General features: G+C 60.7%; 1 protein-coding gene across 1 annotated transcript in view; it reads left to right on the forward strand.

Annotated features, from left to right (window-relative positions):
* The first annotated feature begins 144 nt into the window (after window positions 1-144).
* The window catches only part of HUWE1 (HECT, UBA and WWE domain containing E3 ubiquitin protein ligase 1), a 29,056-nt gene continuing 5,627 nt past the window's right edge, over window positions 145-23,573 (forward strand). The window contains 44 exon segments of the mRNA XM_049793362.1: window positions 145-262; window positions 343-574; window positions 1,156-1,386; window positions 1,790-1,912; window positions 2,008-2,103; window positions 3,041-3,310; window positions 3,387-3,539; window positions 3,773-3,900; window positions 4,014-4,095; window positions 4,847-5,023; window positions 5,115-5,265; window positions 5,785-6,179; window positions 6,557-6,752; window positions 7,724-7,891; window positions 8,316-8,458; window positions 8,692-8,758; window positions 8,991-9,199; window positions 9,430-9,641; window positions 10,004-10,183; window positions 10,545-10,711; window positions 11,187-11,332; window positions 11,429-11,504; window positions 11,623-11,721; window positions 11,835-11,968; window positions 12,365-12,536; window positions 13,119-13,347; window positions 13,963-14,141; window positions 14,977-15,066; window positions 15,320-15,468; window positions 15,583-15,631; window positions 16,334-16,549; window positions 16,696-16,866; window positions 16,869-16,914; window positions 17,069-17,202; window positions 17,452-17,663; window positions 18,168-18,456; window positions 19,438-19,540; window positions 19,631-20,192; window positions 20,653-21,292; window positions 21,638-21,756; window positions 21,855-22,011; window positions 22,121-22,253; window positions 22,890-23,092; window positions 23,226-23,353. Of these exon segments, the coding sequence (XP_049649319.1) occupies window positions 180-262; window positions 343-574; window positions 1,156-1,386; window positions 1,790-1,912; window positions 2,008-2,103; window positions 3,041-3,310; window positions 3,387-3,539; window positions 3,773-3,900; window positions 4,014-4,095; window positions 4,847-5,023; window positions 5,115-5,265; window positions 5,785-6,179; window positions 6,557-6,752; window positions 7,724-7,891; window positions 8,316-8,458; window positions 8,692-8,758; window positions 8,991-9,199; window positions 9,430-9,641; window positions 10,004-10,183; window positions 10,545-10,711; window positions 11,187-11,332; window positions 11,429-11,504; window positions 11,623-11,721; window positions 11,835-11,968; window positions 12,365-12,536; window positions 13,119-13,347; window positions 13,963-14,141; window positions 14,977-15,066; window positions 15,320-15,468; window positions 15,583-15,631; window positions 16,334-16,549; window positions 16,696-16,866; window positions 16,869-16,914; window positions 17,069-17,202; window positions 17,452-17,663; window positions 18,168-18,456; window positions 19,438-19,540; window positions 19,631-20,192; window positions 20,653-21,292; window positions 21,638-21,756; window positions 21,855-22,011; window positions 22,121-22,253; window positions 22,890-23,092; window positions 23,226-23,353 (7,899 nt within the window). The 5' untranslated portion in view covers window positions 145-179.

The raw sequence follows: 23,573 nt of genomic DNA on the forward strand, positions 1-23,573 counted from the left end.
GGCTTTGGGTGGGGGTGTGGCTTAATAGCCCATGGGCGGGGCCTGGGAGTGGGGGCCTGGGGGTGGTGCCTTGTGGGTGTGGCCAGACTGCCAGTAGGTGGAGCCTGACCCCTCCCCATCCCCTCCTCTTTCTCCCTAGGCTAACCTTCTTTATTTGCTCGGTGGGCTTTACCTCCCCCATGCTCTTCGATGAACGCAAGTTCCCCTACCACCTCATGCTGCAGAAATTCCTCTGCTCCGGCGGCCACAACGCCCTCTTCGAGTAAGCCTACCCCCAAACCCCACCCTAAAAATTTGGGGACCCTCATCTAATCTTCCTTATTTTACACCTCTATCACCCAGAACCTTCAACTGGGCGCTATCAATGGGGGGTAAAGTGCCGGTAGCGGAAGGATTGGAGCACCCTGATTTACCTGACGGTACCGGGGAGTTTTTGGACGCTTGGTTGATGTTGGTGGAGAAAATGGTGAACCCCAGTACGGTACTGGAATCGCCCCATGCTTTGCCGGCGAAAGCTCCCGCTCACGGCCAACCCCATTTCAGCGCCCTGCGGTTCCTCGTTGTCACCCAGAAGGTGGGGATAGGGACGGAGGGGCTGCGGAGGGAGCTTGGGGGGTGCAGAAGGGACTTTGGGGGGCTGTGGAGGAGACTTGGGGCATGGAGAGGGGACTTGTGGGGCTGGGGGTAGCAGAGGGGGCTTGAGAGGTGCTAAGTGGGGTGCAGAGGGGATTTGGGGGATGGAGAAGGGACTTGGGGGGCTGGGGGCTGCAGAGGGGAATGTGCAGGGGGCTTGGGTGTTGCTGAGTGGGGTGCAGAGGGGATTTAGGGGGTGCAGAGGGGGGGCTGCAGATGGAGATGGGGGGCTGTGGAGCAGGATTTGGAGATGCAGAAGGGACTCAGGGGCTGTGGAGGACGTTTGAGGGGGTGCAGAGGGGACTTGGGGGGGCAGAGAGGCAACTTGGGGACACATTTAGGGGGGGATACAGGGAGCCCTGGGGACTTGGGGGGGTGTGGCAAGCAGAGTGCACCCAGTCGACATGAGGATCCTTTACACGCTGGGGAGGGATATGGGGCACATAGAGTCAATGCTGAGGGGGTGTCCCCCCCAAATTTCTCCCTGCTCACCCTGAATTTTTTCATTCTCTGTCCCTGCAGGCAGCGTTTACATGCATTAAGCAGCTGTGGAACCGGCGGCCGCTGAAGGTGTATGGAGGTCGGATGGCGGAATCCATGTTGGCTATTCTCTGTCACATCCTACGGGGAGAACCGCTCATCCGGGAACGCCTGGGTCGGGAACGGGAGGGCTCCCGGGGCGAGGAGGAAACGGGGGGCGAGGAAGGGGGACCCCGAAGAGAACCGCAGGTTAACCAGCAGCAGCTGCAGCAGGTGGGAACTGGGGAACAGTGGGTTGGGGGGGTGTTGGTGATTTCCAGATTTCTTTTTGTTCTTCCTAATCTGTTTCTTTGTTTTTCAAAAGTCTTATTGTTTTTTCCCCGATATTCTTCGGAATTTTCTTAATAACTGTTTTTGTTTCCAAAATCTATTTTCTGCTCCCAAAATCCCTTTTCTGCCCTTCTTAATCCCTATTTTGTGCTCTCAAACTCTTTTTTCTTCCCAAACTCCTTTCTGGTCCCCCCCAACCGCCTCCTGATCCCTGAAATGCTTTTTTCTCTCTGCAAAATTCCCTTGTGGTCCTTGCACCTCCTTTGGATTTTCCCTAACTGTGTTTTTGTCCTCTCAAAACCCTTTCTTGTCCCCGCTAACCCCTCTTTGTCCCTCCATGCCACAGCTGATGGACATGGGTTTCTCCCGGGAGCATGCCATGGAAGCTCTGCTCAACACCAACACCATGGAGCAAGCAACTGAATACCTCCTCACCCACCCTCCTCCCCTCATGGGGGGTGTGGTACGGGTAAGAAAGGGGAGCAGGGGGCGGGGGGGGGAGCCCCCCCCCAAATCTCTTGCTCCAATCTCAGCCCCTAACTTCACTTCTGGTCCCCCCCACAGGACCTGAGCATGTCAGAGGAAGACCAGATGATGCGGGCCATTGCTATGTCCTTGGGTCAGGATATCCCCATGGACCAGCGGGCAGAGTCCCCCGAGGTAGGGGGGAGACTGGGGGGGGACACAGAGATGGGGGATGATGACACGGGGTTTACAATGGGAGCCCCACATCCCCCACCCAGTTTTGTGCCTCTCGCACCCCATTTTCAACCTTCCCGTCCCGTTTTTCAACCCTTGAGTCTCTCGTGACCCCCCAGCCCCATTTTGTGCCCCCAGCTCCATTTCATGCCCCCCCCCAATCCCTTTTCTTATCCTGTGACCCCATTTTGTGCCCCCGACCCTATTTTGCACCCCCAACCCCATTTTTTACCCTCTAATTCTCTTTCTTGTCCCCAGACCCTACTTTGTGAGCTCCCTGACACCTTTTCTCACTCACTCCCTGGATCTTGTTTTTGCCCCCCCCCCCCCCCTTTTTTTGCCCTGTGACCCTTTCACTCACCCCCGACCCCTTTCTTCTCCCCAATGACCTCATTTTGTGTCCCACCAATCCCATTTCATGCCCCCCCCAATCTATTTTCTCACTCTGTGACCCTGTTTTGTGGCCCCTGGACCCCATTTCTCACCCCACCAACCTTATTCTGTGTCCTCCAACCCATTTTTTTCACCCTGTGACTCCATTTTATACCCCCCTGGACCCCACTTCATGCTCTTCCGACCCCTTTTTCCACTCTGTGACCCTATTTTTTGCACCCTGGACCCTGTTTTGTGCTCTCCAACCCCTTTTCTATCTCTGACTTTATTTTGTGCCCCCTGGGCCCTATTTGTCATGCTGCCACCCCCATTTTTCACCCTACCTGACCCCATTTTGTGCACCACCGACCCTACTTTATAGCCCTGCAACCTTTTTTTTTTTCACTCTGTGACTCCATTTTATTTCCTGTTGAGCCCCGTTTTGTGCCCCTTTCACACCATTTATTGCTTTGCCACCCCACTTCTCACCCTGTACCCCCATTTCTTCCTGTCTTCGCTGCCGCAGGAGGCGGCCTGCCGCAAAGAAGAAGAAGAACGCCGTGCCCGTGAACGCCAAGAAGAAGAAGAAGCTAAATGCCTGGAGAAATTCGAAGGAGCCGAACCCTTGGAAGCAGCCGAGCTTTTGGCCTTCACTGACTCCATGCTTCCCGGTTGTTCCCAACTTCTGGATGAACTCCCCGACACCGTCTACCGCGTCTGCGACCTCATCATGACGGCTGTCAAACGCAATGGGGCTGCTTATCGCGACTCTGTCCTCAAACAAGTGGTCAAACAGGTAAAAATAAAAGCTTCCCCTCTACTTTTAAGGTCACCCTGATGTGCGGGTGATACCCTGACACCCCAAAATTTAGGTTTGGGAAGCGGCTGACGTCCTCATCAAGGCGGCATTGCCCCTTACCACTAGCGATACCAAAACGGTGTCAGAATGGATCAGTCAAATGGCGACTTTACCTCAAGCTTCTAACTTGGCCACTCGGATCCTTCTCCTCACCCTCCTCTTCGAGGTGAGATGATGGGGGCACCCCAAAATATTTGGGGGGGCACCCTTGCTGTATTTCGTTCTCGTATTCATGCTTTAACTTTCACAGTGTTCTCCTAATGCTGATTTTCTCTCTAAAATTCTACTCTCTGGGTCAAAGCGTGCAGGTTTGGGGGGGTCTTTAAGTATTTTGGGAGGTGTTTGGGGTTTTTGGGGTGTCCCTGAACCCTGGGACATTTGGGTGACCCCCCCACATAGGAGCTGAAGCTGCCCTGCGCTCGGGTGGTGGAATCAAGCTGCGTGTTGGATGTCCTCATCAAGCTGCTGGAGGTGGTGCAGCCCTGCCTGCAAGCCGCCAAGGAGCACAAGGAGGTGCAGACCCCCAAGTAAGGAAGGGGGATGGCACCTCAAAACCCTCCCCAGTGCCCCCCCGTGACCCCCCAGTTGACGTATTTGTGTTTTCCCCCCCAGTTGACGTATTTGTGTTTTCCCCCAAAAGGTGGATCACCCCAGTCCTGCTCCTCATTGATTTCTACGAGAAGACAGCTGTCTCTTCTAAGCGTAGGGCTCAGATGAACAAGGTGAGGGTCCTGGGGGGGACATGGGGGCTTGATGGGGGGACACAGGAGGTCTGGGATGGGGATGGGCATCCTGGGAGGGATACGGGGTCGTGGGGTGGGGATATGGGGTTTTGCGGAGGGAGAGGGTGTTCTGGGGGGGGACGTGTTCTGGGGAGGGGTTATGGTGTCCTGGGGTTGGGGGGGGGGGGGACAATAGGGTGCTTGGGGGATACAGGGGGGGTCTGGGATGGCAATGGGGCAGGCTGGGGGAGGGATAATGGGGTCCTGGGGAGGACATGTGGGGTTGTGGGATGGGGATATGGGATCATATGAAGTCCTGGGAGGGACAACATGGGGTTGTGGGGACACAGGTGGGGTCTTGAGGGACCATAAGGGGCCCTAAGGTGACACATAGGGTCCTGGGGAGGAATGTGGAGTCATGAGGGGACATGTGGGGTCCTAGGGAGTCACATGAAGTCTTGGAGGGGGAGACATGAGGTTGTGGGGACACACCTGGGGTCCCGGGGTGCGGACATGGGCTTATGGGGTGACACATGGGGTCCTGGGGAGGAATATGGGGTCCTTGGCGGGGGGGGGGGGGGGGGGTGTCACACGGGGTCCTGGGGAGAGTGACAAGCAGATTGTGCTCATGACGCTGTGGCTGGACACAACACATGGCGGCACTCAGAGATTCTGAGTGGGGTTGGGGGAACACAAGTTGGGTGTACACACTGTTGACCACCCCCTTTTCCCATCTTTGTCACTCTCCCAGTATCTCCAGGCAACTGGGAACAACTGGCGCTGGTTCGACGACCGCTCGGGTCGCTGGTGCAGCTACAGCGCCAGCAACAACAGCACCATCGATGCCGCGTGGCGTGCCGGCGAGACTAGTGTCCGCTTCACCGCCGGCCGCCGCCGCTATACTGTTCAGTTCACCACCATGGTGCAGGTACCAGTGTCACCGCAACGAGGTGTGGGGGGCACACATGCAATATAGGGGGTCGACAACACCCTCTCATTGTCACTTGGGTGTCATCCAGGTGAACGAGGAGACGGGAAACAGGCGACCGGTGATGTTGACGCTGCTGCGAGCCCCCCGATCTGGCAAGGGAGGGAAGGACGGTGCCGAAGGCGAGCGAGCGAGTGAGGAAGGACGGGATCCGGAGGGAAGGGGCAAGGAGGAGCCCCCCGGTATGTGGGGGGTAGGAGGGGGCACAGGACAATTTGGGGGGGAGGGGTGGAGAGCTTGGGAGGGGATGTGGGGGTTGGGGGTGAAGGGGTAGATTTGGGGGTTGGGGGGGAATTTGGGGGCTTGGGGGAGTTGTTAGGGTGTTGGGGGGGAATTTGGGGGCTTGGGGGAGTTGTTAGGGTGTTGGGGGGGTGACCTGTGTCCCTGCACCCCCAAAGGTGGGAGGATATGGGGATTTGGGGTAATGGGGTGGTATAAGGGGGAATTCGGGGACTGAGGGTGGTGACCCATGTCCCTGCACCCCCAGAACCACAGCACACAGATCGATACAGGACTCAAGGAGGGGGGCAAATGGGGTGATAGAGGGGGCTTCTAGGGGGGAATATTGGGGGGATTTGGGGCTGCTGGGGGGGGAAGATTTGGGGGCCCTGGGGGAGTTTTAAGGGGCCATGGAGGGGGTCAGAGGAGCCACAGGGGGTTGCTAGGCTTTTGGGGGCTCACCACAACCCACATCCTCGCAGCCCCAGAGCCAACGTCGGAGGAGGAAGCCTCGGCAGCCCCATCCTCATCCTCCCCTTCCCCGTCCTCCACCTCCCCCTCCCCGGAGGATCCCTTGGGATGGTCGGAAGCTCCAGTGCGAGGTCTGGCAGAAGAAGCGGTACCGGCAGTTCTCCGAGCATGCGTCAGTATGTTGGGGGTACCGGTAGACCCCGATACTCTCCACGCCACTCTCCGTCTCTGCCTTCGTCTCACCCGACACCACAAGCACGCCCTCCTCTTCGCTGAGCTCCGCAGCACCCGCACCATCCTGGGGCTCACCCAGAGCTCTGGCTTCACCGGCTTCACCCCTCTCGTCACCCTCCTTTTCCGGCACATTATCGAGGATCCCTGCACCCTACGGCACACCATGGAGAAGGTGCTGGGGGTGGGCCTTGGGGATGAAAGGGTGGGGGGGCTTGGGGGTCTGGGGACAAGGGGCTTGGGGATGGGGATGGAAGAGTTGGGGGTCTGGGGGACAAGGATCAGGCAGGTAAGGGGATTGGGGAGGTAGGGGCCTGGGGAGCTAAGGGGATCACAGACGGGGCTCCAGGGGACATGGGGGTCCAGGGGACACTGGGGATGGGGAAGATGGGGGTCTGGGGGGGGCTGTGGGCTTGGGCAGCAGGGAGCTCAGAGAGGGTACAGGGCTTTTGAGGAGGACTAGCCCCGCTATCAGGCTGGTCAGGGGACAGCCTGTGTGTGTCCCCGACGTCATGTGTGTGTCCCCAATGTGGTGACTCTCGCCCCTCCCAGGTGGTGCGGTCGGCGGCCACCAGCGGAGCAGGCAGTACCACCTCGGGGGTGGTTTCAGGGAGCCTGGGCTCCCGAGAAGTCAACTACATCCTTCGGGTGTTGGGTCCCGCTGCCTGCCGCAGCCCCAACGTCTTCACCGAGGTGGCCACCGGTTGTATCCGTATCGCCCTGCCGGCTCCCCGCGGATCCGGCACCGGTGAGCCTCGGGGGAGGCGTGGGGTGGGGAGCACGGAGTCCAACGGCAGTCCCTGTGATCCAAACTGGGGTTTCATGGGTCCCTGTGGCTTCAGAATGGGGTCCCATGGGTGCCTGTGGCTCCAAGATGGGGTCTCAGGGGTGCCTGTGGCTCAGAAATGGGCGGATACAGGGGTCCATGTGGCTCCTGTGGGTGCCTGCAGCTCCAAAATGGGCGGCCCAGGGGTGTCTGCAGCTCCTGTGGGTGCCTGTGGCTGAGAAATGGGGGTCTCATGGGTGCCTGTGGTTCCAAAATGGGAGTCCTAGGCATCCCTGTGGCTCCCATGGATGTCTGCAGCTCTGAAATGGGGTCCCATGGCTCCCTGTAGGTCCAAAATCGGGGTCCCAGGGGTCCCTGAGATTACCATGTGGGTGCCTGTGGCTCCAAAACAGGGGTCCCACAGGTCCCTGTGACCCCAAAATGGGGATTCCCCAGGATCCCTTTAGATTCAAAATATGGAAGTCCCACAGGTCCTTTTGGCTGCAAAATGGGTCCCTACAGGTCTGGCACCCACAAGCCCTATACAGGGTGACAACATGGGGGTCCCACAGGTTCCTGTGACCCCAAAATGGGTGTCCCAGGAGTCTTTTTACCCCCAAAACGGGGATCCCACAGGCCCCCATGGCTCTGGCACCCGCAAGCCCTATACAGGGTGACAACATGGATGTCTCAAGGATCCCTTTAACCCCAAAATGGGGGTTGCAGGTGTCCTTTTGCCCCCAAAATAGGGGTCCCAGTTGGTCCCTTTACCCCCAAATGGGGACCCTAGGGCTCTCTTTAGCCCCCCAAAATAGGTCCTACATGTCCCTTTGGTCCTAAAATGGGGCTCCCACAGCTCCAGCACCCGCAAACCCTATACAGCGTGACAACCTGGAGGTCCCCCGAATCCCTGGGGAACTTCCTGACACCCCCTTTCTCCCCCCACACAACAGCCTCAGACGATGAATTTGAGAACCTGCGGATCAAGGGTCCCAACGCAGTGCAGCTGGTGAAGACGACGCCGGTGAAGCCGGCGGCACTGCCAGCGATCCCCGACCCCATCAAGGACGTCATTTACGACATGCTCAACGCCCTGGCTGCCTATCACGCGCCCGAAGAGGGTACGGATGATTTTGGGCCACCCCCTGGGAATTATACAACCTTGTTGGGGATTACACCCCTGCCCAGGGGATTAGAGTCACCCCCTGGGGAGTTTTGGGGCACAGTGAGGAGGAGGAAGAAGATGGGGGACACTGGGAAGTGGATAGCTATGGAGAATGAAGAAGTGGGGTGCCCCCCATAGAGGGGGGGGGAAATTGGGGTGCCCCCAGGGGTGGGGGAGGAATTGAGCTGTCTACAAGGAGTGGGATGTTCTTGGGGGGAGAATTGGGGTGCCCACAGGGAGTGGGGTGCACAAGGGGGAAAAATTGGGGTACCCACAATGGGATGCGCCTGTGGTTCAGAGACCCTGGGCAATTTGGGGGTGTCCCTAACGCATTTCTTCGGGGGTCGTCCATTCACACGTGCCCCCTGCCTCCCCTGAAGGTGATAAGGGGGACCCCAAAAGCGCGGCCCCCAGTGAGGTCAGCCAGCTCCTCTCCGACATCGGGGATGACATGTACCAGCAGTACCGCAGCCTGACACGCCAGCCTGGTGACTTCGACCCCCCCGCCGGCTTCGCCATCAATGTCAGTGGGGGACAGGGGTTTTGGGGGGGGTTGTAAGGGGGAGGGGGGTCTGGGGGAGTGTTTCTAAGGAATGCCATAGGGCAATGGGAGGAGGTATGGGGAAGGGAAGGGGGTTACTGGGGAGGGAAGGAGGATTTGAGGTGGGAGGCGGAGATATGGGGTGCCGGGGGGGTTGTGAGGGGGTTTTGGGGGCCCCCCCCACCTCTGATGTCCACCCCCCTTGGCTCCTGCAGGCCCAGGTCTTTGCTGCTGATGGAGCTGCCGCAGAGACGCCGCCGTCAGGAACCCCCCAGGGAGAAGGTACCGGCATCCCCCATCATCTCCCTGTGCCCCTCGATGCACCCCCAACGTCCCCAAGCTCCCTGATGTCCCTTCCATGTCCCTGAGCCCCCTGGCGTCCCTTCTGCGTCTCCAAGCCCCCCTCCACGTCCCTGAGCCCTTCAATGTCCCTTCCGCATCCCTGAGCCCATCAATGTCCCCTCATGTGTCCCCAAGCCCCCTAACTCTGTCCCCCCCCCCCACCTGCCGGCAGCAGCTAGCCCCGAGGAGGGCCGGGAGGGGCGGAAGGAGAAGGACGGGGAGCGCGGGGAAGAGCGGCAGCGAGCCAAGGGTTCCAAACCCCTCATGCCCACCTCCACCATCCTGCGGCTACTGGCTGAACTGGTGCGCTCCTACGTGGGCATCGCCACTCTCATCGCCAACTATAGCTACACCGTGGGACAGTCGGAGCTCATCAAAGAGGTGACGATACAACCGGGACACGGTAAAAGGGGACGTCGCTTGTCCCCGAGGGTCACCCCGTGGCAGCATGCACATCCGTACACCCATCGTCAGGGTGTCTTGGTGGCGTGGGGTTGGGGGTATGGTGGCGGTGTCATGCTGTTGTGTGGCAGGGTGGTGGTGTCACCCTGCGTGACGGGGTTCCCTGTCGCTCTGCGTGGGTGTCTGACTCACCCTGCCATTCCCCACAGGACTGCAGCGTGCTGGCCTTTGTCCTGGACCACCTCCTGCCCCACACACAGAACGCCGAGGACAAGGACACACCGGCGCTGGCCCGGCTCTTCCTGGCCAGTCTGGCAGCAGCAGGCAGCGGCACCGATGCCCAGGTGGCTTTGGTCAATGAGGTGAAGGCAGCCCTGGGACGGGCGCTGGCCATGGCCGAGAGTACCGAGAAGCACGCCAGGTGGGGGACACAGGGACACCATGGGGACACCGCGGTGTTACTGCGGGGCTATCGTGGCTGCACCGTTACGGGGTTGATATGTTCTCTGTGGGGTTGAGGTGTTTCTCATGGGGGTGAGATGTTTCTCGTGGGGGTTGAGATGTCCTCCATGGGGGTGACAGGTTCCTCGTGTGGTTGAGACCACACGTGGGGTGACATCTCCTCTACAGGGGTTGATGCGTCCTCCACGGGGTTGGCATGTGCTGCACAGGGTTGACATCTGCTCCACTGGGGTGATAGAACTTCCATGAGAGTGATACAATCTCTGGCAGGGTGTGACACGTCCCCACAACGTGTGACGTGTTCCCTCATCCTCACCACAGGCTCCAAGCCGTCATGTGCATCATCAGTACCATCATGGAGTCCTGCCCCTCCACCTCCAGCTTCTACAGCAGCGCCACCAAGACCCAACACAACGGCATGAACAACATCATCCGCCTCTTCCTCAAGAAGGGCTTGGTCAATGACTTGGCGAGGGTCCCTCACAGCCTTGACCTCTCCAGGTATGACCCCACCCAGACGCCTGGGTCCACTCGTATCAGGGGTCTTGAGGGGTCGTGGTGGGTTGTGGGGGTTATTGGGGTTCTTGGGGGGTCTTGGAGAATCTTGCAGGGTCTTGAGGGGTTGTGGGGGTCTTGAGGGGTCATAGTGGGTTGTGGGGGTCATTGGGGTTCTTGCTGGGTCTTGGGGTCTTAAGGGATCATGGGGGTTCTTGGAGGGTCTTGAGATATGATAGATCTTGAGGGGTTGTCGTGGTGGGTCTTGAGGGATCGTAGTGGGTCTTGGGGAGGTTGTGGTGGGTTTCGGGGAGACATGGGGGTCTCCCAGATGCTGGGGTCCCACCTAACAGCCCCCCTACTGCAGCCCCAACATGGCAAACACAGTGAATGCGGCGCTGAAGCCGCTGGAGACGCTGTCCCGCATCGTCAACCAGCCCAGCGGCCTCTTCGGCACCAAGGGCTCCTCCAGCAAGAGCAAGGGCGAGGGGGCTGGGGGAGCACGGGAAGCTGGAGCTGCACCCCCTGACGGAGGTATTGATCCCCCCCCCCCGAATCTCCCCTGTGTCACCCCCATATTACCTCTGTCCCCCATCTCTGCTGTGTCCCTCTGTCTCCCTAAATCCACCCCAAGTCTCTTGTGCCTACCCCCGCAAATCTCTTGTGTCGTGTCCCCCCCCCAAATCTCTTGTGTCTCCATCTCTCACCTGGGCCCCCCGCATCTCTCCTATCCCCTCCATCTCCCATGTGGTTCCCCCCAATATCTTCCCTGTGTCCCCCCACATCTCTTGTGCGTCCCCAATTTTTCCTGTCCCCCCCCTACATCTCCTTTGTCGGCCCTCTGCCATCTCCCATCACTTCAACCCTCTGTGTCCCTGCATCGCCCCTCTGTATCCCCTATCCCTTCCTTGTGATCACCCCCTCCTCACGCCCAACCCTGGGGGGACTTGCCTATCACCCTGACACCCCCTCTTACCACTCCGCCCCCCCCCCCCCCCCCAAAAAAAAGGGGACCCTGGGGACCCCGAGCCCCCTGAGGAGGATGCGGAGGCGGCACAGGCAGAGGCAGCTGACGGTGACATGGATGGGGAAGCAGAAGGTGACACAGTGGTGCTGGCTGGGCAGCCTGAGGGGCTCAGCACCCAGGAGATGCAGGTGAGGACACCCCCCCCCCAAATCCCATGTACCCCCAAATCCCCCCCCCCCCCCCGCCCAGCATTCCCTACACCCTGCCATGTCATCCCCCCCAAGGTGGAAAACGAGCTGGAGGATCTCATTGACGAGCTACTGGAGAGGGACGGGGCTGCCGGCAACAGCACCATCATTGGTGAGAGCCCCCCCTGTGCCAAAACCTAAGTCCCTCTAGATATCAGGGAACCCCCCAAATATCGGGGTGCCCCCCTTGCATCCCTTAATGGTGTTTCCCTCTCCCTCCCCCCCCAAAGTGAGCCGCTCGGGCGAGGATGAGTCGCAGGAGGACGTGCTGATGGATGAAGCTCCCTCCAACCTCAGCCAAGCTTCAACACTGCAGGCTAACCGGGAAGGTGAGTGTTCCGGGGGGGCCTCCAAGAATTTTGGGGGGCTCATGGGGGGACCCTGGGGGGGATACTGGGGTCCTACCTACCCCCCTTTACCCCACCCCCACCCCCCGGCAAAGATTCCATGAACATCCTGGATCCCGAAGACGAGGAAGAGCACACGCAGGAGGAAGACAGCAGTGGCAGCAATGAGGATGAGGATGACAGCCAGGATGAGGAGGAGGAGGAAGAAGAGGAAGATGAAGATGATCAGGTGGGAGACCTGGACACCGGTGTCCCCCATCTCCGGACACCTGGGTCCTCACCATGAGGGTGGAATGATGCCCCCCTTTTTGGGTTGGGGTACCCCCATTTTGGGTGAGGGGTTGACATTTGGGGTCAGGGTGCCCCCATTTGGGGCTGAGGGTGCCATTTTGGGTCAGAGTGCCCCCATTTTGGGTCAGGGTACCCTGTTTTGAGGTCAGAGTGCCCCCATTTTGGGTCAGGGGGTGACATTTGGGGTCGGGGTCAGTTGCCCCTGTTTCAGGTCAGGGTACCCCTGTTTTGAGATCAGGGTGCCCCCCTTTCAGCTTAGGGTGCTCTCCTGTCTGGTCAGGGGGGACCCACTGACACACACCCCCTCCGCCCCCCCCGGGGTTGTTTCCCTCAGGATGATGAGGAAGGGGAGGAAGGGGAGGAAGAGGAGGATGACGATGACGGCTCCGAGATGGAGCTGGATGAAGATTACCCCGACATGAACGCCTCCCCCCTCGTCCGCTTCGAGCGCTTCGACCGCGACGATGACCTCATCATCGAGTTCGACAACATGTTCTCCAGCCCCAGTATGGACTTGGGGAGGGGGGTGCAAAAAAGGGGGGACATGGTGATTTGGGGGGGCTCTGGGATTCCCCCCTTTTGCCTCATGGGGTGGTGGGAAAGTGGGTGAGCCGTGGGTTGTCATCTCCCTGTGGGTTGGGGGAGGCAAAGTGGGGTACACCCCTTGACACCCCAATTTGTCACCTCTACTGGTGGTTAAAGGATTCACGCCCCCAGCACCCCAATTCTGTCTCCCCGTGACTTTGGGGGGGGCAGAAAGGGGTTCACCCCCTTGATGCCCCACTTTGTCACCTCTCTGGGGTTTCGGGGTGGTGGGTGATTAGGAAGGGTCTCACACCCCACCCCCCAGCACCCCAGTTTTTCATCTCCTTTGGCCTTGCAGTATCTGGGGGGCAGGTCAGGAAAGAGTTTACACCTTACACTCCAATTCTTTCTGTCCCCATGACCCCAGGGGGGTAAGAAGGGGTTCACCCCGCTGACAATGCAATTCCTCACCTCCCCACTCATACTATTACAGCGATATCAAAAAGGTTCTTCCTTCCTCTCTTTGACACCCTATTTCTCCCCCTGCCCCATTTTTTTTTCAGCCGATATCCCCCCATCCCCTGGGAACATCCCGGCCAGTCACCCCCTCCTGGTCCGTCATGCCGACCATGGTTCCCTGGGATTGGGAACGGGAGCCGCCACCACCCGCCTGGCTCAGGGTTTGGGGCGCAGCCAACGTACCCTCCGGCAACTAACTGCCAACGCCGGTCACACCATCCACGTCCACTATCCCGGTGCCCGCCAGCCCAATCCCCCCCTCATCCTTCAGAGGTGAGTAACGACCCCCCGCGGGGACCCCCCAGACCCCCAGTGCTCCATTGTCCCTCCAGCGTGCCTCATCGTCCCCTAATTCATCCCTCAATGTTCTCTCTGGTCCCTTGAGGCCCCCCTGGGACACTTGTGTCGTCCCCCTTCCTCCCTGCGGTCCCCCCACAATGTCCCCCTCCTCCCTGGGGTCGCCCCAAAGTGCCCCCCTCCTCCCCAGTCCCATGTCCCCCCTCCTTTCTGGGGTCCCCCCTGATGTCTCCCTCCTCCCTGATCCTCATGCTCCCCTCATCCTTGGGTTTCCTTTCCTCAACGTCCCCCCTCCTCCCTGGTCTCCATGTCACCCCAGTGCCCCCCCCGCAGTATCCCCCTTCCTCCTTGTTGTCCCCCCCTCTCAGTGTCACCCTCCTCCCCGGTGTCCCCCCCTCCTCCTCCCCGGTGTCCCCCCCTCCTCCTCCCCGGTGTCTCCTTCTTGCTGTCCCCCCTCCTTCTTGCTGTCCCCCCTCCTTCTTGCTGTCCCCCCTCCGTCCTGGTTCCCATGTCCCCTTCTTCCCTGGGGTGTCCGTCCATGTGTGTGTGTCCCAAACTGACGATGTGTTGTCCTCCGCCCTGTCCCCGCAGGCTGCTCGGTCCCTCGGCAGCGGCCGACATCTTACAGCTGAGCAGCAGCCTGCCCTTGCAGAGCCGGGGCCGGGCCCGGCTGCTGGTGGGGAACGAGGACGTTCACATCATCGCCCGCTCCGACGATGAGCTCCTCGACGACTTCTTCCACGAGCAGGGCAGCGCTGGCAGCCAGGCAGGCGAGTGGGGGGGCAGGGCCTGCCAGGGGGGTGGGGTGGTGCACCAACTCAACCCAACTCAACCCAACTCAACCCAACTCAACCCAACTCAACCCAACTCAACCCAACTCAACCCAACTCAACCCAACTCAACTCAACCCAACTCAACCCAGCCCAACCCAACCCAACTCAACCCAACTCAACCCAACCCAAGTGGCTGTAGGGATGGAAGGGAGAGGATGGGGCTGGAGAGAGGGGGAGGAGCCTGGAGTAAGGGGGTGGGGACTGAGGGGGGGTGGGGACTGAGAGGGGAGCAGGGTGGCACACCCAACTCAACCCAACCCAACTCAACCCAACCCAACCCAAATGACTGCAGGGATGGAGAGAGGGGGAGGAGCCTGGAGGAAGGGGGTGGGGCCTAGGTGGGGGGTGGGGGGTGGGGGCGGGGACTGCAAGGGAGCAGGGACACTCCCCCCCAGTGTCTGTAGGAATGGAGGGGAGAAGGTAGATCTGAAAAGGGGGTGGGGTCTGGATGAAGGGGGAGGGGTCTGTGAGGGGGTGGAGCCTGCAGTGGGGCAGGGACACATTCCCCAGTGGCTTTTGGGGAGGGGAGGAGCCAGGGTGGGAGGGGAGGAGCCTGGAGGGTGAAGGGGGAGGGGCCTGACTGGCAGAGGCGGGGCTTGGCTGATAGACCCAGGCCCTGAAGTGGGGAAGGGGGTGGGGGGCTGAGACCAATTGGGCTGGGCGTGGCCTAGCCCAAATCAGGGCGTGGCCTAGCCCAGGAGACAAAAGCTTTTCCCCCCTCCCTGAATGCCTGGGTTCACTCTGCGCTCTGCACCCCCCCCCCCCCCAACAGGGACCCTCTCAAGCATCCCCACCGCCCTGACACGCTGGACGGAGGAGTGCAAGGTGCTGGACGCCGAGAGCATGCACGACTGCGTCTCGGGTGAGCCACCGTGTCCCCAACACCCCCCTCCGTGTCCCCAACACCCCCCCACGCACGGTCACCCCAGTTTCCCCCCACCCCCAGCCCCCCCATCACCACTTCCCCCTACCCCCAGTATCATCACCCACCCATCCGATGATCCCTCCAGATGATCCCTCCAGTGCCGTCACCCAGTGCTCTCAACGTCCCAGTGCCCCCCCCCAGTTTGTGTGGCCTCTCCCCCCCAATTTGTGTGTGTTTCCCCCCCCCCCAGTGGTGAAAGTTCCCATACTGGCACGACTGGAAGCCCTGCGCGACGAGGAGCTGGACGAACGGCGGGAGAAACGCCGGCGGCAGGCGGCCGAGGAAGAAGCCAAAGGCACCGAACGCGGTCCCGAAGACAAGGATGGGTCTGATGCCCAGGTGAGGGGCACCCCAAACATCCTCCTCACACACCCACCCCCCCAAAAAAATAAAACCGGGGGAGGGAGGGGTCCCTTCACCCCCCGGCCTCAGTCACCTTCCCCTCTCCAACAGGATGCGGCATCCAAGGCCGCCACCGCCTCCACTGACGTCACCCCCCCAGGTAATCCCCCTCCTCCCCCCACCTTCCTTAATTTTATGGCCCCCTCAATCTCTAACGTACCCAGATGTACCCCCCTTACCCCCCAAAATCCTCTCACACCCCTTTCCCGCCCCCCCCTTGACCTGGCACCCCGCGGGTTGAGGTAGTAGATTGTATAGTTGGAGGGTCACACCCCCGTCTCGGAGATAACTATACAGTCTACTGTCTTCCTCGCGGGGCGCGCGGCCGCCGCCGGACGCCTGGGTCCCTTATGGCGTGGGGGGGTGGTGGGGGGGGCTGTTTAATTGGGGGGCGGGGCATGGGGGGGGGCTCTATGGCATCGCCTCTCCCCTAGTGTAGGCAGTGTCCAGTCAAAGGTTGATAAATGGGGGTGGGTTTAGGGGAGCAGGGTGTCCCTTGTTTGTTGTTTAGGGGGTTGGGGGGGAGGGTTTGGGGGGGGTGGGGGGGTTTAGGGGGTTTGAGGGGGGGTACGGGAGGGTGAGGTAGTTGGTTGGGGGGGCAGGCAAGATGGGAGCCCCTAAGCAAGCTATTCCCCCCCCCCTCAGGACCCCTCTTGTTTTGGGGTGCAGCAGATGCCTGGGTTCCCCCAAAGTGGGGGAGGGAGGTTTTGGGGGTGGGGGGGGCACTCCCAGATTCCTGGGTGTGTCCCCCCCTTCCCTGATGCTGATCCCCGTGTGTGTGTGTCCCCCCACCGCCTCCCAGAACACAGCGGGACGACGGGAGAGACCCCCCCTCCCGGTCCCCACCGGACTTTGGTGATGCTGGAACCGACGCCGACCCCCCCAGATCCCCCACCAGGAGCCCCCCAAATTCCCACTCGCCCCCCACAACCCCCTGAACATGAAGAGGGGGGGCCCGGACGACCCCCCCAAGATGCTGAAGCCACCCAAATGGAACTGTCACCCGCTCCCACCATCAGTAAGTCCTTATTTTTGGGGGGGGTCCCTCTAATTTTAGGGGGTCTTCTCAACTGGGGGGGTCTTCTCAGTTTGGGGGAGGTTTCTCAGTTGGGGGGGGTGTCTCGCTAAATTTGAGGGGGCCTTATTAATGTCCCTTCCCCTCAGCATCTCTGTCCCCGGAGCGAGCGGAAGACTCGGACGCGTTGACGGCAGTGAGCAGCCAACTGGAAGGTTCCCCCATGGACACCTCGAGTTTGGCTTCTTGTACCTTGGAAGAATCAGGGGGGGCTCCTCCTCCCCCAACAGCCCCCCAAAATCCTCCCGGGACCCCCCAGGGACCCCCCCCCCCGCTCCCCCCGATGCCACTCAGCCCCCTGACGATAGGTAAGAGTCCTCCCTTATCCCAAGACTCCCCCCCTTACTCCAAGACCCCCGCTGTCTGTTTACCTTTCCCTCCAAAGAGGATCACGGGTTTGGGGATACCCCCCACCCCACTGCTGATATCATACCTCTCTTCTCTGATGTCATCCCTCCCAAGCTCTCCCCCCGCCTCATCCTCAGAAAGTTCGTCCACCCGGGATTCGGCCGTTGCCATTTCGGGAGCCGACTCGCGAGGGATTTTGGAGGAACCCCTGCCCTCCACCAGCAGCGAGGAAGAGGATCCCCTCGCCGGTCAGTGTCACCTTTTGTCACCCCCCCTTGTCACCCCCTTCCCCCCCCCCCCCCCCCCCCCCCCCAACCTCGATGTAGCTCATGTCACGGAGGGGGGGGTCCCCATGTCCAATGTCACATTGTCCCCAACTCCCCCCCAGGGCTCAGTTTTGTCCCCAGGGGTGTCCCCTCGTCCTCGGGGGTGTCCCCACATCCCCAGGGCGGGTCCCCAATGTGTGTGTCATCCCCCCCCCTCCTCCTTTTCCCTAGGGATCAGCCTGCCGGAGGGGGTGGACCCCTCGTTCCTGGCGGCGCTGCCGGACGACATCCGGCGGGAAGTGCTGCAGAACCAGCTGGGGATCCGCCCCCCTGCCCGGGCTCCGCCCACCCCCAGCCCCGCCCCCCCGGTGGTGGCCAATCCCGGCTTGACCGAGGTCAGCCCCGAGTTCCTGGCCGCCTTGCCTCCGGCCATTCAGGAGGAGGTGGGTGGGGCCTGGGGGGTGGGGTTAGGGAGGGTGTGGTCTGTGAGGGGGTGGGGTTAAGCAGGTGTGGTTTGCATTGGGGCGGGGTTTAGGAAAGGGGTGGGGCTAAATGGGAGTGGTCTGCACTGGGGGTGGAGCCTAAACGGGGTGGAGTTAAAGGGGTGAGGCACGCACTGGGGGTGGAGCTTAAGCAGGGGTGGGATTATGGGGGAGCGGCAAGTGTTGGGGTGTGGCTTATGCAGGGGTGGGGTTAAAGGGGTGGGGCTTAATTACGGGTGGCCTTGCACAGGGGTGTGGCCACATCTCCCAGGGGGAGGAGCCCAGGTGGGATGGGTGTGCTTATGGCGGGGGCAGGGCCTGATGCTCATCAAGGGTTGGGGGGGGGCTTTTAACCCCATCGCGCCCTGATCTCTGGGGGAGGCGTGGCCCCCACGGGAGGGGCGTGGCCCCCACGGGAGGGGCGTGGCCCCCGGAAAGGGCATGTCTAATGGCGGGGCGGGGCAGGTGCTGGCGCAGCAGCGAGCGGAGCAGCAGCGTCGGGAGCTGGCGCAGGCGACGAGTTCGGATGCCCCCATGGACCCGGTGACCTTTATCCAAACGCTGCCCTCGGAACTGCGGCGTTCCGTGCTGGAGGACATGGAGGATAGCGTCCTGGCCGTCATGCCTCCCGACATCGCCGCCGAGGCCCAGGCTCTCCGACGGGAACAGGAAGCCCGGCAACGGCAACTCATGCACGAGAGGCTCTTTGGCCACTCCAGCACCTCCGCGCTCTCCGCCATTCTCCGCAGCCCTGGTGAGGCGGCCCCCCCGCCCCGTATTCCTGTTCCCCCCGCCCCGTATTCCTGTTCCCCCCGCCCCGTATTCCTGTTCCCCCCACCCCGTATTCCTGTTCCCCCCGCCCCGTATTCCTGTTCCCCCCGCCCCGTATTCCTGTTCCCCCCGCCCCATTCCCAACCTAGCACATGTATCCTTTCTCCTCTTCTCCGTTCTCCCCTGGCACCCCCCAGTCCTCTCCCAGCACCCCCAATGCTCTCCTGACACCCCTTAGGTTTTTCCTGCACCTCCAATGCTCTCTTGACACCCCGCATCCTTTTCTGACACCCTTAATGCTTTTCTACAACATCTATCTTCCTCTGGCACCCCTAATTCTCTCCCAGTCCCCCTAATTCTCACCTGGCACCCCAAATCCTCTCCTGGCACCTCTAATGCTTTTCTGATATCCTCTCAATTTCTTCTGGCACCCCCAAATCCTCTCCTGGCACCTCTAGTGCTTTTCTGATATCCTCTCCTAGTCCCCCTAATTCTCTTCTAGCACCTCTAATTCTCTCCTGGCACCTTTAATGCTTTCCTGATATTCTCTTGATCTTTCCTAGTATCCTCTCCTGATTCTCATCCTTTTCCAGCTCCCTTAATTCTTTTCTGGCACCTGTAATTCTCACCTGGCACCCCCAAATCCTCTTGCGGTATCTCTAGTGCTTTTCTGATATCCTTTCAATCTCTCCTGGCACCCCTAATTCTCTCCTGACACCCCCAATCTTCTCCCAGCACCCCCTTATCCTCTTCGGACACCCCAAATTCTCCCCCAACACCCCTCTCACCTCCTACCCCACCCTCATCTCACAAATCCCCCCCAATTCCCCTCATGCATCCCTCTTTTCTCACCGTATCCCCCTCCCCAACCCCGCCAACCCCTCCTATGGCCCCCCAACCCTCTACACCCCCGCCATGTACATCATGCCCCCCCCAAAAAACCCCGATGCCGGTGTCTCCACAGCTTTCACTAGCCGGCTGAGCGGGAACCGTGGGGTGCAGTACACCCGCCTGGCTGTCCAGCGTGGTGGCACTTTTCACATGGGGGGCAGCAGCAGCCATAGCAGGTACTCTTTTGGGGGGGGTTCAAAAAAGGGAAGTCCTTTGCTGTTCTAATTTTTAAGGAGTGTAACTTAATTTATAACACACCCCCCCAGACCTTCGGGGAGCAGCGTGGACAGCCTTTTACGTCTCCGTGGTCGTTTATTGTTGGATCACGAAGCTCTTTCCTGCCTCTTGGTGCTGCTTTTCGTCGACGAACCCAAACTCAACACCAGCCGCCTCCATCGCGTTCTCAGAAACCTTTGCTACCACGCTCCCACCCGAGGTTGGGTGGTCCGCAGCCTCCTCTCCATCCTCCAACGAAGCAGCGAGAGCGAGCTTTGCCTCGAAGCCCCTCGCGGACCCCCGATAGCCGAAGAAAGACCTCGAAGAGCGAGCGGAAGAACCGGTAGCACGACCGGTACAACCGTCGAACCTCGGGGTTTAGATTTATTACATCGTGTAGAAGCTCGAAGTTCCGGACAACTTTCTTGGCTTTCCGTTTCTATGGATGCGGCTTTGGGTTGTCGTACCAACATTTTCCAGATTCAACGAGTTCCGGGACGGAAACATACAGAAAAACACGCCGCCGCCGCCGGTTCCGCCGTTCACATCCATCCCCAGGCTGCCCCTGTCGTCTGCCGGCACGTCCTCGATACCCTCATCCAGCTGGCCAAGGTGGGGATAAGGGGGGGCTTGGGGGGGCTCCTTGATGGAGTTGGGGGTGATTGAGGGGGGCACTGGAGGAATTTGGGGGGCACTGGAGCATGTTATGGAGTAATGGGGAGTTCCGTAATGGAGCTGGGGGTGATTTGGGAGGGCACTGAAGGAATCTGGGAGCACTGAGGCACCTCGTGGGGTGTCTGGGGGGGCTCCCCCAAAGCCACCAACACCAAACCACATCTTGGGGGGGGGGGCCTCCCCAGTTGGGGTCCCCTCCCTAAACTTGGGGGTCCCACTACAGGGACACCCCCCCCCCCCCCCCCCCCCAAAACCCATGCTGGGCACCAGGGCATGTCCTGGAGGGGGGGGGTGGAGGGGTGACATTTAGGTGTCTCCCAACTTCTGGGTCTATGTTTTTGGGGTGGGGGGTCACTAGCACCCCACTAACCCCCCCAATATTCCTCCCCCACCCCAGGTCTTCCCCAGCCACTTCACCCAACAACGAGGCCGCGACCCGACGAACGAAGCGGAACGAGACCGTGGCCCCCCAAAATCGGGGGGCAGCCCTTGTCCTCCCCAGCCCCCTCCTCAAACCCCTCCAGCTCCCCCTCCCCCACCTCCCCCTCCTCCCCCTCCTCCTCCCCCTCCCCCTCCTCCAACCGGGAATCTTCCTCCCTCCCTCCCCCCCACCTCAGGCAATCTCTCGACCGATTTTTGGGACCTTTTAGTAAAATTGGATAATATGAACGTCAGCCGGAAAGGGAAAAGTTCGGCTAAAACGGGAACGGGAAGCGGAGGACCGGAACCGGAAACATCGGGATTGGGTTTAGAAGCATCACCTTTGGGTCAATTGATGAATATGTTATCCCACGGCGTTATCCGTCGGAGCGCGCTCCTGACGGAAAAGCTGCTCCGGCTCCTTTCTCTCATATCCATCGCTTTACCCGAAGGAGGGAAAGGGGGTGAAGGGGGGACACCTCAAAATGTCACCCCCGCTGCCACCGGCAGCGGTGGCAGCAGCGGTGGTGGTCCGGCGAGTCCGGCGACGCAAAGCGGGAACGTCGGGAATGCAACGGTGGCGGGAGGCGGCGGCGGCGGCGGCGGAGTGGCTGGTGGTGAGTGTTTTGGGGATATGGGGATACGGGGATGGGGATGGGAACACGGGGATGGGAAGTGGGGACGGCAACAGGGATGGGGACACAGGGATGGGGACAAGTATGGGCATGGGGACAGGGATGGGGATACGGACATGGGGACGGGGACACAGGAATGGGGATGGGGACAGGGATGGGAACATGGGGACAGGGAGAGGGACGTGGGTGGAGAAAAGGACGAAGGACGGGGCTGGGTCCAGGGCTGAGGACAGAGCTGGCATCGGGTGGTTGAGGACAAATAAAGGGGGGCGGTGGCATTTCCCCGTCCCCCGCCACCGTCCCCACGCATCCCCCGTTGTCCCCAAGCCAAGAGCGCCAAGTCCCCGGGGCCGAAGGGACCCGAGGGGGGGGGCGGCGGTGGCAGCGCCGACCCCCGGATGGCGGCGACGGGCTTGACTGAGAGCCAGCTCCAACTCTCTGTTGAGGTAAGCCGGGTCAGGGATCCCCCAAATTTTTTGGGGGGGGGGGGGGGGGGCCGTTGCCATCCCCCAAGTGTCCCTAACCCTCCGGCAATGTCCCCCAGGTGCTGACGTCACACTCGTGCTCGGAAGAAGGGTTGGAGGACGCAGCCAACGTCCTCCTGCAGCTTTCGCGGGGGGACGCCGCCACCCGCGACACCGTCCTGCGCCTTTTGCTCAGCGGCGCCCGGCAGTTGGGGGCCACCCTCTGTCGACAGATCGGTGAGGGACCTGGGGGGGGGGGGTGGGGGGGGGACAACACGGGTGCTCACTGAAGTCATCGCCGGCTCCTGATGATGTCACGGGTCTTTTGGGTTTTTTTCCGGTGTAGGGACCTTGCTGGCGGAATTGCGGGAATACAACTTGGAACAGCAACGACGGGCGCAGAGCGAGGCTCCTTCTCCCGAGGGGCTCCCCGAGGAGCAGCCCCCCAGCGCCAAGCTCAAGGGGAAGATGCAGAGTCGGTGAGCTCCTGTCTGCCATTAACTCTGGTCCCTACTGACTGCCCTTGCACTTTTTGTTAACTCTGGTCCCTGCTGCTAACTCTTGTTTGCTGCTGTTACCTCTTGCTCCTACTGATAACTCTTGCTTTTGCTATTAAGTTTTGCTCTTATTGATAACTCTTGCACCTGGCATTAACCCTTGTCCCTGCGGATACAACCCTTGCCCCTGCTGTTAACCCTTGCCCCTGCCGATAACAACTCTTGCCCCTACCGTTACCTCTTGTTCCTCCTGGTAACAACTTTCGCCCCTACTGTTAACCTTTTGTTCCTGCCATTAATCCTTGTCCCTACTGATAACTCTCACCCCGCCATTAATTCTCACTGCTACTGACACAACTCTCACCCCCACTGTTAACCCTTGTCCCTGCTGATAACTCCTGCTCCTGCTGTTAACCTTTGCCCCTACTGGAAACAACCCTTGTTCCTACCACTAACACATCTCCTTCCTGCCGCTGCTAACACTTGCCCTTACCAATAACACTTCTCGTTCCTGCTGTTAACCTGTGCCCCTACCAATAACACCTCTTGTTCCTGCCGTTAACCCTTGTCCCTACCGATAACGTTAACCCCGAGCCCTTCCCCCACCTTCCACCACAGGTTTGACACGGCGGAGAGCGTGGTGATCGTGGCCTCACAGAAGCGGGCGCTGGGCGGGCGGGAGCTGCAGCTCCCCTCCATGTCGGTCCTCACCTCCAAGACCTCGACGCAGCGCTTCTTCCTCCGCGTCCTGCAGGTCATCATCCAGCTCCGCGACGACACCCGCCGCGCGCACAAGAAAGCCAAACAGGCCGGCCGCCTGGGTAAGGGCCGGGAGGGGGTCCTGTTCAACACCCCCCCCCCCAAAAATTATGTCCGTGTGTCCCCCCTAACGCCCTCTGTCCTCCCCCTTTGTCCCCCCCGTGTTCCCCCGTGTCCCCCCATCCCCTCCATCAGGTGCCGGGGGCCTCGGGGCGGCTGGCAGCATCCAGGCAGCCGTCCGGCAGCTGGAGGCCGAGGCCGACGCCATCATACAAATGGTACGTGAGGGCCAGAGGGCCCGGAGGCGGCAGCAGGCAGACACGGTTAGCACGGCCGCCCTTCCTCCCCACCCTCCTCTCTCCTCCTCTCTCCTCCTCTCTCCTCCTCTCTCCTCCTCTCTCCTCCTCTCTCCTCCTCTCTCCTCCTCTCTCCTCCTCTCTCCTCCTCTCTCCTCCTCTCTCCTCCTCTCTCCTCCTCTCTCCTCCTCTCTCCTCCTCTCTCCTCCTCTCATTCCACCCCTCCATGGCCGCCTTCCCTCTCTGT

The sequence above is a fragment of the Accipiter gentilis genome, chromosome 38 (assembly GCF_929443795.1).
Source record: "Accipiter gentilis chromosome 38, bAccGen1.1, whole genome shotgun sequence".
Taxonomy (NCBI): domain Eukaryota; kingdom Metazoa; phylum Chordata; class Aves; order Accipitriformes; family Accipitridae; genus Astur; species Astur gentilis.